The sequence below is a fragment of the Marmota monax genome, unplaced genomic scaffold (genome assembly GCF_021218885.2).
Source record: "Marmota monax isolate L192 unplaced genomic scaffold, Marmota_monax_Labrador192_F-V1.1 WCK01_AAM20220418_F8-fsc00063, whole genome shotgun sequence".
In the NCBI taxonomy this organism is placed as follows: domain Eukaryota; kingdom Metazoa; phylum Chordata; class Mammalia; order Rodentia; family Sciuridae; genus Marmota; species Marmota monax.
Window position 1 is genome coordinate 2,152,635 of NW_026693726.1, and position 15,615 is coordinate 2,168,249.

Consider the following 15,615-nt stretch of genomic DNA (forward strand, 5'->3'; position numbering starts at 1 on the left):
CTGCAGTCCTTGTATCCCCCTCCATCTTCAAAATTCATTCATCCTATTTGTGCTTCCATCAGGCCATTGGCTTCTCCTCTGATCCCCTGCCTCCCTCTTATAAGGACCTTGGATTCCAATGGACCCAGCAGGATGATCCAGTATAACTCAACTCAAAATCCTTAATGTCATCATATCCATAAAATTATTTATTTTATAAAATTATTTTTGTCATATAAAGTAACATTCACATTTTATGGTGATAAGGGCATGAACATCTTATGACATCATTAAATAATCAACCTGTATGACTATAAATACACATACACACACACACATATATATATATATATATATACACTACATATACCATATAGTATATATGCCATAAAGTATACCTGTATGACTACATAAACACTAATGTTTATATAGATAATATAAGTTAGATAATATAATATCTGCAATAAATTGAAATGCAATCAAATACATTTAAGTCCACAAGTTCATAGCATAATTGTTTTCTAATTATTATCAGATACTGCTAGGAAAACAATTCTATTTTTTTTAATATTTATCTTTTAGTTTTTTAGGTGGACACAATATGTTTATGTTTATTTTTATTTTTATGTGGTGTTGAGGATCGAACCCACTAGTGCCCTGTGCATGCCAGGCGAGTGCCTACCACTTGAGCCACATCCCCAGCCCAATTCTATTTTTGAAACTAGTTAATAAAGGGAGAGAATCAAGCACTTAGCCTGACTATTCTATACAAAATGAACTACTGAGTAACCAAATAAAGAAGAGCAAGTTTTTCTTAGTTTCTTGTACTCTTTTCTCTACTTTTGGGGGTATTTCTACTAATACATGAAAAAAGGAATGCTAGAATATAATCATTTTGGACTAGGGTTGTGCCTCAGTGGTAAAGTGCTCACCTAGCATATGTGAGGCCCTGGGTTCAATCCTTAGAATCGCAATAAATAAATAAATAATAGCAGATGGAATATATATATATATTCATTCATTCATTCATTTGCAACACCTTACTGAATTAGTGCTTTTAGGCATTGAGCATCGGTGGTTGCTAACAACACAAAGAGCAAGCTAAAAAAAAGTTAATAGGGGATGGGACTCAGTGATAGAGCACTTGCCTCACACATGTGAGGCACTGGGTTCAATTCTCAGCATCACATATAAATAAATGAATAAAATAAAGGTTCATCAACAACTAAAAAAAAAAACATTAATGGAAAAACATTGTGGTAGCCAGCCTGCCAGATGGCTCTCAATGAGCCTCACCTCCTGGTAAGCACATCAAATACTGAATAAAGTTGACTGTAACCAATAAAGTATCACGCAATGAAAATGTCCTGCAAGACCTTGTAGTTTCCACCTTGTGCTCTTGGTTCACTTGCTCTGGAGGAAGCAAGAAGCCCTAAAGAAAGATCCATGTGGTGAGAAACTGAAGTATCTTGCCAAAAAGCTAGCACCAGTCAGTCATGTGAGTAAGCCAGTCCTTCCTGCTGCAGGCCAGCCCTGAGATGACAGCAGCACCTGCTAATGTTGATGGCAATCTCATGAGAGAACAACTCCGCTAAGCCACTCCCCAATTCCAGACACAGACACAGGGGCAATCTTTTGCACAAAAATAAATAACTCATACAATCATCTCTGAAATCATCCAAGCTAATCAAATCTCTCTGGTGACGCTTTAAGATCCAACTATCAATTTATGGAAAAAACAAAGACAGGGAATCATACTAAAACATGCCTCCCAGGATATAATCAGAAAATCTAAACTATAAGAAGATCTAAAGGACAAATAACTTAGTTTCTTCAAGAGATAATTCACAAAAGGGAAAAAAGGAGCAAAAGAAATGAAGGGACCCATAAGAGTCTTAAAAGGCATTTCAGAAGGGCACAGTGGTGACACTTGTAATCCCAGTGACTTGGGAGGCTGAGGCAGAAGGATTATAAATTAGAGGCCAGCCTGAGCCATTTAGTGAGACCCTCAGCAAATTAGCAACACTCTGTCTCAAAATCAAAGATAACAAGGACTGGGGATGTGACTCAGTAATAAAATGTCCCAATACCAACAATTGGTATGAATAAAGTGTGAAACTTGTTTAGATCTCAATCCAAGTAAAATGAAACAATTAGAATTTTAAATAGATTGAATATTTGACATTAGGGTTGTTTTTGTTTTGTAGCTATGATAATGGCATTATGGTTATAATTTTTTAAGAAGTCCTTATCTTGTAGTTACAAAATTGAAGATTTAACAGAAGAAATGTCAGACTTGGGGTATGGTTCAGTGGTACATATGTATGTATATATATATATATATGTGTGTGTGTGTGTGTGTGTGTGTGTGTGTGCAAGCACACCTGCATATCCTAATATGGCAAGTGGTCACGGTCTAGATGAGACAATACTGACTGTAAATTGGTCATTGTTGACTATGGATGATAGAACACTGCAAGTTCATTGTACACTTCTGTCTACTTTTTAAAATTTTTTTTAGTTGTAAATGGACATAATACCTTTACTTTATTCATTTATTTTTTATGTGGCACTGAGGATCAAATCCAGTTCCTCACTAGATGCTACGCAAGCGCTCCACCACTGTTGAGAGCCACAGCCGAAGGGGCCCCAGCAAACTTTCAGACTGCCAGCTGATGATTGGCTCACAGCGGCCCCAGCAACTTCTAGCTGATTGGCTCCTCTGCGGTGATGCTCATTGGGCTGTTTCCCCGCCCTTTCAGACCACGGAGCTGCTCATTGGGGGACTTTTTTTGGCTCCGCCCACACGACCCAGCCAATCGGCCTCAAGAGCAGGAGGAGTGGGGGAGGTTGAGAGGCTTGTGGGAAGCCGGTCGTGGCAGTTGGGCTCTGAAGGTTTTTCCTGAGGAGCTGTTTTGTTTGGCATGTGTGGTTCTAAAAATAAAGTTCGTTTCTTTTGACAAGTGGCTCCTGAATTGTGCCCAGCCAGACTGCGGCATTTCGCCTAGCCGTCTTCTTGCAAAATTCCTCATTGGCAACCTTCCTTAACAGGTATTGACCTCCATTTAGCACAGCTTTACACATATTAGCCCAATCTGCTGGCGTCATGTTCAAGTTGTTAATGGATTCGACCATGCTTACAGTGAAGGGTGCTTGAGGACCATAGGTTGTTACAGCCTCTTTTAGCTGCTTCACTGTTTTGAAATTTAAAGCATGGTGAATTTGCTGCCCTCCTGCCTCAAATACAGGGCATGTTAATATTTGAGATCCTGTCTCAGGATCCCAACTATCAACTGCAGGGGTTGGGGGCCTCCCAGCATATGGAGGTGGCACTGTTGGTTGGACACTTACGCCCTCTGGTGATAGAAAGGTGATAGTAGCAGTCTCCTGTAGAGGTGGCGCTGTTGGTTGGACACTTACGCCCTCTGGTGATAGAAAGGTGTTAGTAGCAGTCTCCTGTTGTAATTTTTCCCCTGATGGCTTTTTCTGCTCTAAGCTTTCTTCCTCTATCTGACTAGCTCGAAAGACCTTCTCTTTTACTTGAATCTTTTCCTCTTTCTGACTAACTTGAGAGACCTTCTCTTTTACTTGAATCAATATGTCTTCTCCTTCCTCTACCTTTGTCTGAACTGAAGGCTTTGGACTAAGCAAACCAGATACCAATGCCCACAATGTCAATGTGCCAACTGGCAGAGTTCCTGGGTTTTTTTTTTCTATTCTTTTTAAATCTTCACCATGATGGTTCCATTGTGATATATTTAACAACTCCTCCTTAAAAAGCCATGGGCTACATTTTTGTATTGTATCAACGTATGCCCTGACTGTTCTTGATTTTATTGAGATATCTCCTTCCTCTAACAATTTACTTAACACTCTTTTGGTTTGTTTTTTACTAATTTCTGATCCCATATTTCTACTATAATACAACCCAACAAGATAACACCAAACAAAACCGAGACAGAATGAAATAAAAATGGAACCACACAAAATCATTATATCAGCCTTTCTATCCTCCTGAAATGTCCATTCGTCCTTTCTCCCTATCTGTTCCTCAGATGCAAATAGTTTTTCCTCAGATGTGAGTGGTTTTTCTTCCGTCTCACTCATCTCCAGGGACAGGCAACTGAAAACAAAAGTGAAGCAAAACAAAAGAAGAATCTTAAAATGGCTACCCATCCTCCCGCCCTGCCCTCAGGGGCCAGCAGTTTACCTTATCACTTACCCTCAGTAGTTCCCCCTGCGAGCCACCAAATGCTGCAAATGCTCGCAAATGCTCGCAACATCTCGCAACATCTCCCCCTCTCTGTTTAAACAAACCACTGCGCTATAACCCAGTCCCTCTGTCTACTTTTGTATGTTTGAAATCTGCAATAGAAAGAAAAGCAACAACAAAAGTGCAAGGTATTCTGAAATAATTTGAATACTATTTTAGCAAATACATCCAAACTAAAGCTATCTTTTATACCTAATAGCCGTTTTGTTACCTTTTTTTTTTTTTTTTTGTACTGGGGAGTGAATATAGGGGCACTTAACCACTGAGCCACACCCCAGCTCTGTATTGTATTTTATTTAGAGACAGGGTCTCACTGAGTTACTTAAGGCCTCACTAAATTGCTGAGGCTGACTTTGAACTGGTGATCCTCCTGCCTTAGCCTCCTGAGCTGCTGGGATTACAGGTATGCACCACCACACCTAGATCATTTTGTTACTTTTGCATTTCAAAATAGAGGGTTTTCAGTACAAGGAAAGTTTTCAGTACTACATTCAGGAAAAGGATTGCAATGATATATGTTTATGTGAATAGGCTTATTATCTGAAATACCCCCAGATGTTAGCTGGAATCACCCAGCCTTTTGAGATTCAAATAAAACAGACTCACCACCCTTCCACCTGGACAATGGCAGACTCGTTACCTCCCCAGTCTTTCTGAGATTATTTTGCCTGGGTGAGGGTAGAAAAGTCACATTAAAAAGTACATATATTTCTCCTTCCCTCAGCCTGAGTTCTTTCTGCTGACTTATTTTGATGAATTGTCATGCTGATCCTTTCTATGTTCTGTTCCCACTCCAGACCAGGCTCTTGAAGTCACCCATTTAGCCTAAGCTTTTTTATTTTCCCCTCCCAAACAAGTTATCTTCTTAATTATTCTGAGAGCAGCTAATAAAACTGTTTTTCCCTGATGGCAAAAAAAAGATCACATGAGTGTAGGATGTTTAAAGTTATATTCACACCTTGCCAGATTGTACATTACCTATTATTTTATTGTTGTTGTTATACTGGGGATTGAACCCAGGGATGTTTTACCACTGAGCAAAAACTCCAACCCTTTTTAATTGTTTTTATTTTGAGACAGGGTCTCACTAAGTGACCTCAAACTTTTGATTCTCCTGCCTCAGCCTTCCCAGTTCACTGGGATTACAGGCAGGTGCCTCTGGGTCCAGCTTTCATGGAGTTCTTTTGCTCAATTCAAAGTAGAAAATTACAAAAAGGTAAAAGTACAGCTCTTTTTGATTTACCAGATCTTAGTTTTACCAGTTCAAAGGCTCTTTGACTCAATTTGGAAAAGAAATTGCAGAGGCAAGTAATACCATCTGAACAAGGCTTTATTGGGGTTTTGTGCTTGAGCACAAGGTAGACAGTACATGGATTAGGGGTCCCTAGGTTGCTAGTTAAGAAATATGATATGTCAAGAGCTTTGTAATGTTTCAACAACTAATAATAATAATTTTTAAAAAAGAATACAAGGAGTAAAGTTTATCCAGACCAAAAAACAAAACAAAACAACAACAGGGAGGGGAGGTTACGCAGGCACACAGTCAGCTGTTGCACATGTCAGGATTTCTACACACCTATCTCATCAGTTCTTTGTTTGCACTTGACTTGTTGATTGACACTTCTGCATTGGGTTCCTCTGCACTAGAGGTGCTCACTACCGCCACCCCAAGAAGGTCACATACTGGTCAAGTTCAGGCTTATTTTACTGTGTGTGGACTGTGGGAAAATTTGAGGGAATGGTCATCAGTTCCTAAACTACTGTCATTGGGAGAAACAATATTCTGAAAGTAACTTGCATTAGACAGGAAACCATGGGGGAATCAGGCCCTCCCTGCTGTCAGTTCCTCGCAGTTCACTTCATGATGGACACTTACAGAATAGTAGTGTGTCCAATGAATGTTTCCTGGTTTTGTATCTTGTGAAATGTGTCTTTGCATTTTTATTGAGGTAAATAGAAATGTTAAATTTGTATAAATTATAAATATCTTGGGTTTATTACAGTAAAGGCTTTTGTACCAATTGAGAAATTTGGTTCTCAAAACAAGTTGAGAAGAAATCAAGAAAACCTTAAAATGTTAACCATTTTTTTCCCCTAGGTGGAAGTAGGAATGATTTTGGGGTTTGTTGTTGTGGAGGGGGTGTGTGTTTTTGTTTGCTGACTTTCTAGTATATTCACAATGAACATATGATGATGGCATATTTTTATAGAAAGATACCCCATTATCTGCTAGATTAAGAACAAGCATCTATCTAGGCCACAAAGGACTGAAGAACAATCAACCAGAGGCCCAATGTGAGTACAAGATGGCACAGAGGAATAGGGTGTGGGGGATTTTGAATCTGATGAGCTGGCCAATAGGCTCTAGGTCACAGAAGGATGACTTTTCTGCCTCAAGCTATTCCCTATGAATAAGCTTCTGGCAACCTGAGATTTGAAACTTTTTCTTGAACTAGTTATGCCTAGTCCTGCTGCCCCCATCAACCTCCCTCGTATACATGCCAGGCATAGTTGTTGTTGTTGTTTTTTTTTTTTTTTTCCAATACTGGAAATGAAACTCAGGGGTACTTCACCACTGAGCTACATCCCTAGCCTTTTAAATTTATTTTGAAAGAGGGTCTCATTAGTTGCTGAGGCTGCAATCCTCCTGCCTCAGCCTCCTGAGTCACTGTGAATAGTTGTGCACCACCACACCTGGCCAAGATTCAATTTAAATTTACTATCATGGCTGGCCACAAGACAGCTATTAGCCAACTCCATAAAGATAGACTGAGTGTTTTGCTCCTGTTACTCTAGTATCTAGCAAAGTACCAGACACATTCTAGGCACTTAAACATCTACCTATCTAAATAGCATGGTTTGAAGCCTCTTGTTCCTTGATGAATCCTTTGCAAGATTCATTTAACTTCCATTTTACCATTAGAGATAAAAATCTTAAAATGAAAATTCTAGATAAAGTTAGCATAGATTGCTATTTTATAGAAGGTATTATCCCTCTATTTAGTATCAATGATTTTTCTATTCTGATAAAGTGTGCCAAGGAAGAAGAGCACATGTGGAAAAACAGATGGCACTGAAGACAGTCCTACTTAGGTTGCCATTTGGGAGCTGACCACAAACTCAACCGTTCATGGATGCTCATGATGGGCCATCATGGAAAGGGAAGCAAAAACCTATATTCTGAACCAAAGGAGACAAACTAATACTGCTTCCCATAATTTGTGAGTTTTTCAAAAAGGAAAAAAAACATTCATATAATTAAAAATTCCAAACACAAGAAAAATATCTCTCCTTATTGCTTTTGACATCTGATTCCCCATTTAGAGGCAACCACATATAATCCAGGTACACATCAATAGGTACATAAATATTCACATTTTTCCCTTCATTACTGGGACTGGACCCAGGGACAGTGTACCATTGAGCTGTATCCCCAGTATTTCTCTCTTTTTAAACATTCTATTACTAAATTGCCTAGGCTGGCTTTATACTTATGATCCTTCTATCTCAGCCTCCAGAGTAACTAGGATTATAGGAGTGCACCACCATATCCAACAAATATTCACACTTTTTAAAACAAAAATGATACTCTGCTTTGTTTTACAAACATAGCTTATTTTATTATAAAGGAACATCATTCTCTGAAAATTAGAATCTGGTAGTTCTAAATTATTATTTTTTTTATATTTTTAATTTTTTATTGTGGGTTATTCAAAACATTACAAATTTCTTGACATATCATATTCCACACTTTGATTCAAGTGGGTTATGAACTCCCACCTTCACCCCATACACAGATTGCAGAATCACATCAGTTACACATCTAAATTATTTTTATTAATCACTAACAACACAAAAGTAAAGACAATCTTATCATACAATGAAACAAAAATCACACTTAAGCACAAACATAAAAACAAACAACAAGCTCATTTCTCATCCTCAAACTGCTTCTTTTCATTGGTTTCTTCTGTGTCAAAAGTGAATGGTTTGTCATAACCCATTAGATGGTTATAGTCTTCAGGGTTTGGAAAGAGCCCTGGATTAACTAACAATGATTTTGTTTTAGCATAAAATGTGGTAAAAAGATGTGTGCTGTCTGGAATCTTCACATCATTCTGGTGAAATACCGTACTCTTTTCTGAAAGCACAACGCTGTAAGTAATGGCTTTGTAAGTGTCCGTTGTGGCCTCATGGTATAGCCGAATAACATAGCCTTTTGTAACAAAGTGAAGCAGCACTGGAGTGATCACTGTAAAGCTTCCTATGATGCCATAAAATAAGATTTGCAAAGGCAGACTTCCAAATATAATATTATTTTGTGCTAAAATGTATGGTAGAAATGCAAGGCTGAGCATACTTGTAGAATAAGAGAAACATTTCACACCTAAATGGAAAAAGAAAATGGGAGAGGGTTAATACATTTAAATTTTATAAAAGAATCAATCTATCCTAGTAATTCTTCTACCTTTTCTTCCTATATCACCACTGAAACATCAACAAAATCAAAATACAAACATAGTGCTTATTTTATGATGGGCTCTGTCTGAACACTTTACAGATTTTTCATTTTTTATTCATGAAATTCACAGAAAAGCCCTATAAGATGGATGTACAATTGTCATTATCAGCCCATTTAAAAAATACAATTATGTCTGAGGTCATAGCTCATGGTAGAGTACTTGCCCAGTGCATGTGAGGCCCTGGGTTGATCCCCAGAATTGTGAAGAAAATAAATAAGATAAAAAATGAGAAAGATGAGCCACTTCTGCAATGATATATACCTATGAAGTACCTGGACTGGGATTCAAACCCAATCAAGTTGACTCTATAGTCCATACCATTGGCCATTATAATGCACTGCCTCACCAGGTAAGAAATCTGCTTTAGGGTTATATAGACTCAACCATTAAAAGATTTAATATTCCTCAAAGAACTGTTTTATACTATAAAAGTTGATTCAGACAGCTGGTTTTCAAATAAAACTCTACTAACAAGTAAAACAAAAATTTTTAACATGGGCAATTCTATCAAGCTACCTGCCTCTTCTTCCTGTATCATAAGCATATCATTACACCTGTAATCCCAGCAGACTGGGAGGTTGAGGCAGGAGGATCATGAGTTCAAAGCTAGCCTCAGCAAAAGTGAGGCACTAAGCAAGTCAGTGAGACTCTATCTCTAAATAAAATACAAAATAGGTTCGGGGATGTGGCTCAGTGGTCAAGTGCCCCTGAATTCAATCCCCAGCACCATAAATAAATAAATAAACAAAAATACCACTAGGGTTTTTTTTTTTTTTTTTTTAATTTTTTATTGTTGGCTGTTCAAAACATTACATAGTTCTTGATATATCATATTTACCACTAGGGTTTAAGAAACATATTGGCCTGAGCACCGTAATGCACACCTGTAACCCCAGCTACTTGGAAGGCTGAGGCAGGAAAATTGCTAAGTTAGAGGCCAGTGTCATAAACTTAGCAAGACCCTGTAGTAAGAAAAAAAAAAAAGGGCTGGATGTAGCTCAGTGTAGAGCGCCTCCAGGTTTAATTCCAAGTACTGCCAACACAAAAACAAAAATCATACAGTAAGATACTATTTTGGGCTGGGGTTGTGTCTCAGCAGTAGAGCACTCATCTAGCATGTGCAAGGTGCTAGATTCGATCCTTAGCACTACATAAAAAATAAATAAAATAAAGGTATTGTGCCCAACTACGACTAAATGTATATATATATATATATATATATATATATATATATATATATTTTTTTTTTTTTTTTTTTTTAAAGATGCCGTTTTTCCCCCAAATTGGCAAAAGCCTGAAGTTTCACAACATACTACTGGTAAAGCTTTAGCAAAGTAGACACTCTCATACAGTGCTGTTGGCTGGAGGCTTAATTATTGTGCATCAGTAATTTAAAAATATTTCCTTCCATCTTCCGACAGGCAGTTTGCCATGACACTGGTACACAAGGGAGAAATGGGGACCAAGTTGCCTCCTATATAGAAAAGTCTCTTCAATCCTTCCAAAACACCTTTTTTCTCTATTACTTTTGTCACACTGTAGTGGGTTAAACAGTTGCCCCACCACCACTACATTCATGTCCACCCTGAACTTCAGAATGTGACCTTATTTGAAAATAAGGTCTTTGCAATTTTAAAGATTGAGATGAGATTGTGTTGGACCAGGGTGGGCCCTAAATCCAATGGCAGTGTCCTCCTAAGGACAGAAAATGATGAACAAGGGACAGAGAAAAGGCTGTCATGTGAAGACCAAGGCAGAGAGGAGGTACACAGCTACAAGCAAAGGAATGCTGCGATGCCAGGAGCCGCCAGAAGCTCAAAGAGGCAAGGAAGAATTCTTCCTTGGAGCCTTAAAGAGAGCAAGGCCCAGTCAATACCTTGATTTTATTTCTAGCCTCCAGAACTAGAAAGATAAATTCCTGCCGTTTTTAAATCATCATGGTTTTGGTAATTATGAAAGTCCAAGGAAACTAATATACATGTATACTTTATTTTGTAGGAATGAAGTAATTGCTATTTTCTAAATATATTCTGGCTTTCCCACTTTTGTACCTTTGCTTGTAATACTTCTGAGCCTGGGATTCCCCCCTTTCACAACCCTTCATATTCAAATTTTACTTGTCTTAAAAAACCCAACTGGAATTCCATCTTCCAAGTTCTTTCTGTTATATTCTTCTTCAGTCTTTTTTTTTTTTTTTTTGAGTTGGGGGTGGTACTAGGGATTATAGTCAGTCACTCTATCACTGAGCTACATCCACAGCCCTTTTGTTTCATTTGTGGAACTGAGATTGAACCCAGGGGAGCTTTAGCACCAAGTTACATCTCCAGCTCATTAACAATAACTGAGAACTAAAATGTCCTTCAAGCCAGGCACAGTGGCACATGCCTGTAATCCCAGTGACTTGGGAGGCTGAGGCAGGAGGATCAAGAGTTCCAAGCCAGCCTTAGAAACTTAGCAAGGCCCTAAGAAACTAAGCGAGACTCTGTCTCTAAATAAAATACAAAAAAGAGCTGGAGATGGCTCAGTAGTTAAGTGCCTCTGAGTTCAATCTCCAGTTCCAAAACTAAATAAATAAATAAATAAATTGTCCTTCAAGTGTCAACATTTAGAATTTCAGGAAACCTTCAAGAATGGTACAACAACCTGGCATGATGGTGTATGCCTATAATCCCAGTGAAATGGGACACAGAAGCAAGAGGATCACAAGTTAGAAGCCAGCCTCAGCAATTTAGTGAGACCCTGTCTCAAAATTAAATAAATAAAAATCGCTGGATATGCAGGTTAGTGATGAAGCACCCCTAGGTTTAATCCCCAGTACCAAAAAAATAATGGTATTACTATCTTAATGTCTCTCCCTCAATTTCCATATAATATTAATCTCAGAGTGACTTCCTACTAATCATAATATTGAAAGAACTCAAATTACAATTCTAATGGATAGTTACACTCTTCCACAAATATTACAACCTACACATACCAAAATTAACTACTGTTTTATGGTTTCCAAAAAAGGAGTCAAGTGGGAACAAAATATAAGTTAATAAGCCTTCCTATATTTGAAGAAATAGCATTCATATTCAGACAGAAAGATAACACAGGGATCACTGTTAAAACATATCTCAATGACATCAATGTAGGTATCCCGAGACAAGACACTAGACTGAATGATCTATTTATGAATTAACTTCAGAAGAAACTACATAACACTGATTGTTCTACTAACTTTAGAATACTACTCAATTGTGATTATAATCAGTTCTTATTCCTAAAAAGTTCTAAATAATACAAACTATACTTTGACACCATCATCAAATGTGGGTACTGAAATCTTGTGACCATACTAGGCTATAAATCAATCCTGCAGATATTTCTGATTGTACTTTAAATCATAATATTACTAAGTTTTTCCCACCTGTATTTTGTGCTAAATTATGATCTAAGGAAAGTGCTTTAAACCTGTAGTTATTTAATAGTCTTTTCCTCCTCCACAAGTACTCTCTACCACTTGGGAAAACCACTAAATAAATGTCTCTGTTGCTAATTCTAAGATAATCTGAACAAATGCATAATTTATATAATTTCGAATTACAAAAGCATTACATAGGCTGAGGTTGTGGCTCAGTGGTAGAGTGCTGGCCTAGCATGTATGAGGTACCAGGTTTGATTCTCAGCACCACATATAAGTAAATTAATTAGTTAATTAATTAAAGGTCCATCAACAACTAAAAAATATAAAAAATAAATTTAAAAAAAAAGAGCATTACATGCTTCCTCCACCACCACCACCTCCAATGCTGGGAATTAAACCAAAGGCCTAAAGCATGGTAAGCAAGCATTCTACCACTGAGGTATGCCCCCCAACCCCATGCTCATTTTAAATGTCAAATTTAGCCACAAAACAAAAATGGAAAGTTCCCCTATTATACTCCCCCCCAAAAAAAATTCTTAGCAGTAATCTTCCACTTTTCTCTGCACATTCAAACATTACACTTTTTGTTATTTGTTAAACATCTTAAGAGAGGACCAAAGAATGGAAGTGTGAATGTCATAAGATCACAAAGTTATAATAAAGCCTTCAAACATATTTTTTAAATCTCTCTAAAATGCAGAGATCTCAACCTCTACATCTTATCAACAGGCTTTAAGGGAAAAATTGTCTAATTTTTATGGTTTGTAATTAAGAGATGCTAAAATAATACCCAACATATAAAAATGTTCTTTATAATAAAAGAAAAAAAAAGGAACCCCCTCATTTTTGATTACCCACCAAATACTGCACGAGCCAGATTCCCAGTATAAATCAGCCTTCCATCTTCTGATTTGTCAAGTTGTGTATGTAAGTATCGAACATACCTATCCCAACAAACAGGTATCTATTGAAACAAGAGACCATTATGAGTACAGATTAAATTGCATCTTGAATCAACTTCTAATTTTTTAAAGGTTATTTTAATAAAAATAATGAAGAGTAGATGAGAATTTGTCAATAAGTTGACAAGAATAATTCTCCCATATAGTCTACAGAGCTAAAGAAATCAAATTGGTTATCAGCGCGACTTTGCTTAAATTCAGTCAAAAGGAGAAGGGTGCTGAGTTGAGAGCTTAGTAGGCTTTCATCCAGTTCTCAGTTTGACCTTAAACAAGTAAAAAGTTAAACAGGATAGTTTCTTAATGAAAACATCATTTTCATTTGATTTAAATGCATTGGTTTTTTCAGAAACAAAATAAGTAAAATTATTCGGGCACAGTGTCGCACGCCTGTAATCCCAGAGACTAAGGCAGGAGGATCGCAAGTTCAAAGTAAGCCTCAGCATCTTAGTGAGACCTTGTCTCAAAATAAAAAATAAATGTGGCTCAGTGGTAGGAAGGGAGGGAGGGAGGAACGGAAGAGGAGGGGAGGGGAGGAAGGAAGAAAAAGAAGGAACAGAAATTAATTTTAATACAATAATCTAAGTAAAACACTGCAAATTCTATAGTATACATAGTATTTTTTTAAGAGCAAGTCTTTTCCTAAAGGCCTTGTAAATACTTTGCATTTCTTGTTTCTTAACATGGAAAACATTTGCGAAATCCTTCATCAAATATCACCGAACACAAGAGTTACCCACACAGTGCCCACACTTCAAAATGTAAGACATGCCCAATTCCTTTATGCTAAAATTCTATTCGATTCTAATTTCTTAGGTAGTTCTACGTTTCAACCAGGCTTGCCAATCTTGACATTTTATAAGTGAAGGAGACAATTTATTTAGATTAAAATTAAAGAATTAATGTACACACCTCATCTTTCTCCTGAGATAAAAGCGGAGCCACCTATGGGGGCTGGGGTTGTGGCTCAGTGGTAAAGCTCTCGCCTAGCACATGCTGAGTTCGAGCCTCAGCACCACATTAAAAATAAATAAATAAATCAAAAGTATATTTATTCAAAAAAAAAAAATGAAGCCTGGGGATGCAGCTTAGTGGTGGTAGAGCACCCGCGAAAGTAAGGTCCTGGGGTTCGATCCCCCATGGGTAGGGGTGAGAGTGGTCAAGCCACTTAATCTAGAAAATAGAACACAGGTTACTCGAATTCTTTCAGTTCAATTTCTAGGTGCTGCATCCAGTTGCTTTACAAATTAACTCTTTCCAGCTTCTGCTTATGAGCAGAAAGGGAGCTAATACCAAATTGTCATCAGAAACCGTCTGGATCAGCAATCACAGGTAGAGAGTTTTGGAACCACCCAGGAAAGAATCCACTCTCCACTTCCCACGGTGCTCCCAGACTCGAGGAGGCAGCTAACCGCGGGACAGAGCCCCGCACAGGGAGGGCTCCTGCCACATTCTAGCCAGCAACAGTCAAGACACCGAGGTCACGGAGAGCCGCGAAAGCTCCCCGGTTTTAACTCTACATCGCCCGAGCCCTCGGACAGCCGACCTGTACTGGCCCAAGACGCCGGAGAAGGGGGTGGGCTCCTTGCAGCCCCGCGCTCCCGCCGACGACAGGCCCCAAGGGCCTGCTGCAGGAGATCGCTCGCGAGACCGCCACACTGGGCCTTCGGAGCAAGGCAGCCGCCCACCATGCCATCCTCTTCCCGCCAGGCCTCAGCCCGGCCGCCCACTGGCCGCCCAATGATAGCAGCAGCATCCCGCGGACGGGAACTGGCGGCGGACTGCTCCGCAGCACAGGCCAACGGCGACCAGACGCTGCTCTTTACAGACTGCAACTTCGGTTCGGGGAGCACGCCTCAACGCGTCGGGACGGACCGGCATCCGCGCGTGCGCAGAATATGAGGCCGGCTTGCAACCTTACCCGCCCCACGGGTTCCGGCCAATTGAGCTGAGAGTTGGGCGCGCTCTCCCGGGCTCGAGATCTACAAAGCCAATCTGTGACCTGCGTCCCTTTCTTGGGGTTTGACCCTTATTAGAGTAGTGCCGAAGGACAGAGGGGAGAGCCGCATAAGAATGACAAAGCCTGTGCTTCATTCTTTTGGACATCGTTTTCTAGGTCCTAAAAAAATTGTTTGCTTTGAGGAAATGATTCTAGCCTATCCCAACGGAAGGAACAAAAGTGAATAATTTGATTTAGCCATTGAAATGATAGAAAAACGAGACATGCTCATGTGATATTGATACTTGTTATCAAAATTTTTGTCAGAATCCACATCATATACACAATTGTTCATGACCCATAACATAGATACACATAAATAAATAAATAAATGATTTAATAATATTATTTACAGGAACAGAATTGAACTCAGGAATCCACGATGTTAACAGTGTAACATAATATGATTGAGATATACTGGTATATAAATCGCTACAGAAAAAGGAGCTCATGATTAATTTGGCCTCATAATG

The 15,615-nt window shown here is 38.7% G+C and overlaps 1 protein-coding gene across 1 annotated transcript; it reads right to left on the reverse strand.

Annotated features, from left to right (window-relative positions):
- Window positions 1–7,846: 7,846 nt before the first annotated feature.
- Tmem70 (transmembrane protein 70) lies at window positions 7,847–15,025 on the reverse strand. The gene is made up of 3 exons (XM_046460585.2): window positions 14,690–15,025; window positions 13,043–13,148; window positions 7,847–8,639 (listed from the first exon to the last, which is right to left on the reverse strand). Exons 1-3 carry the CDS (start codon window positions 14,897–14,899, stop codon window positions 8,182–8,184), a joined length of 774 nt encoding a protein of 257 aa, XP_046316541.1. The 5' UTR covers window positions 14,900–15,025; the 3' UTR covers window positions 7,847–8,181.
- Window positions 15,026–15,615: the final 590 nt, after the last annotated feature.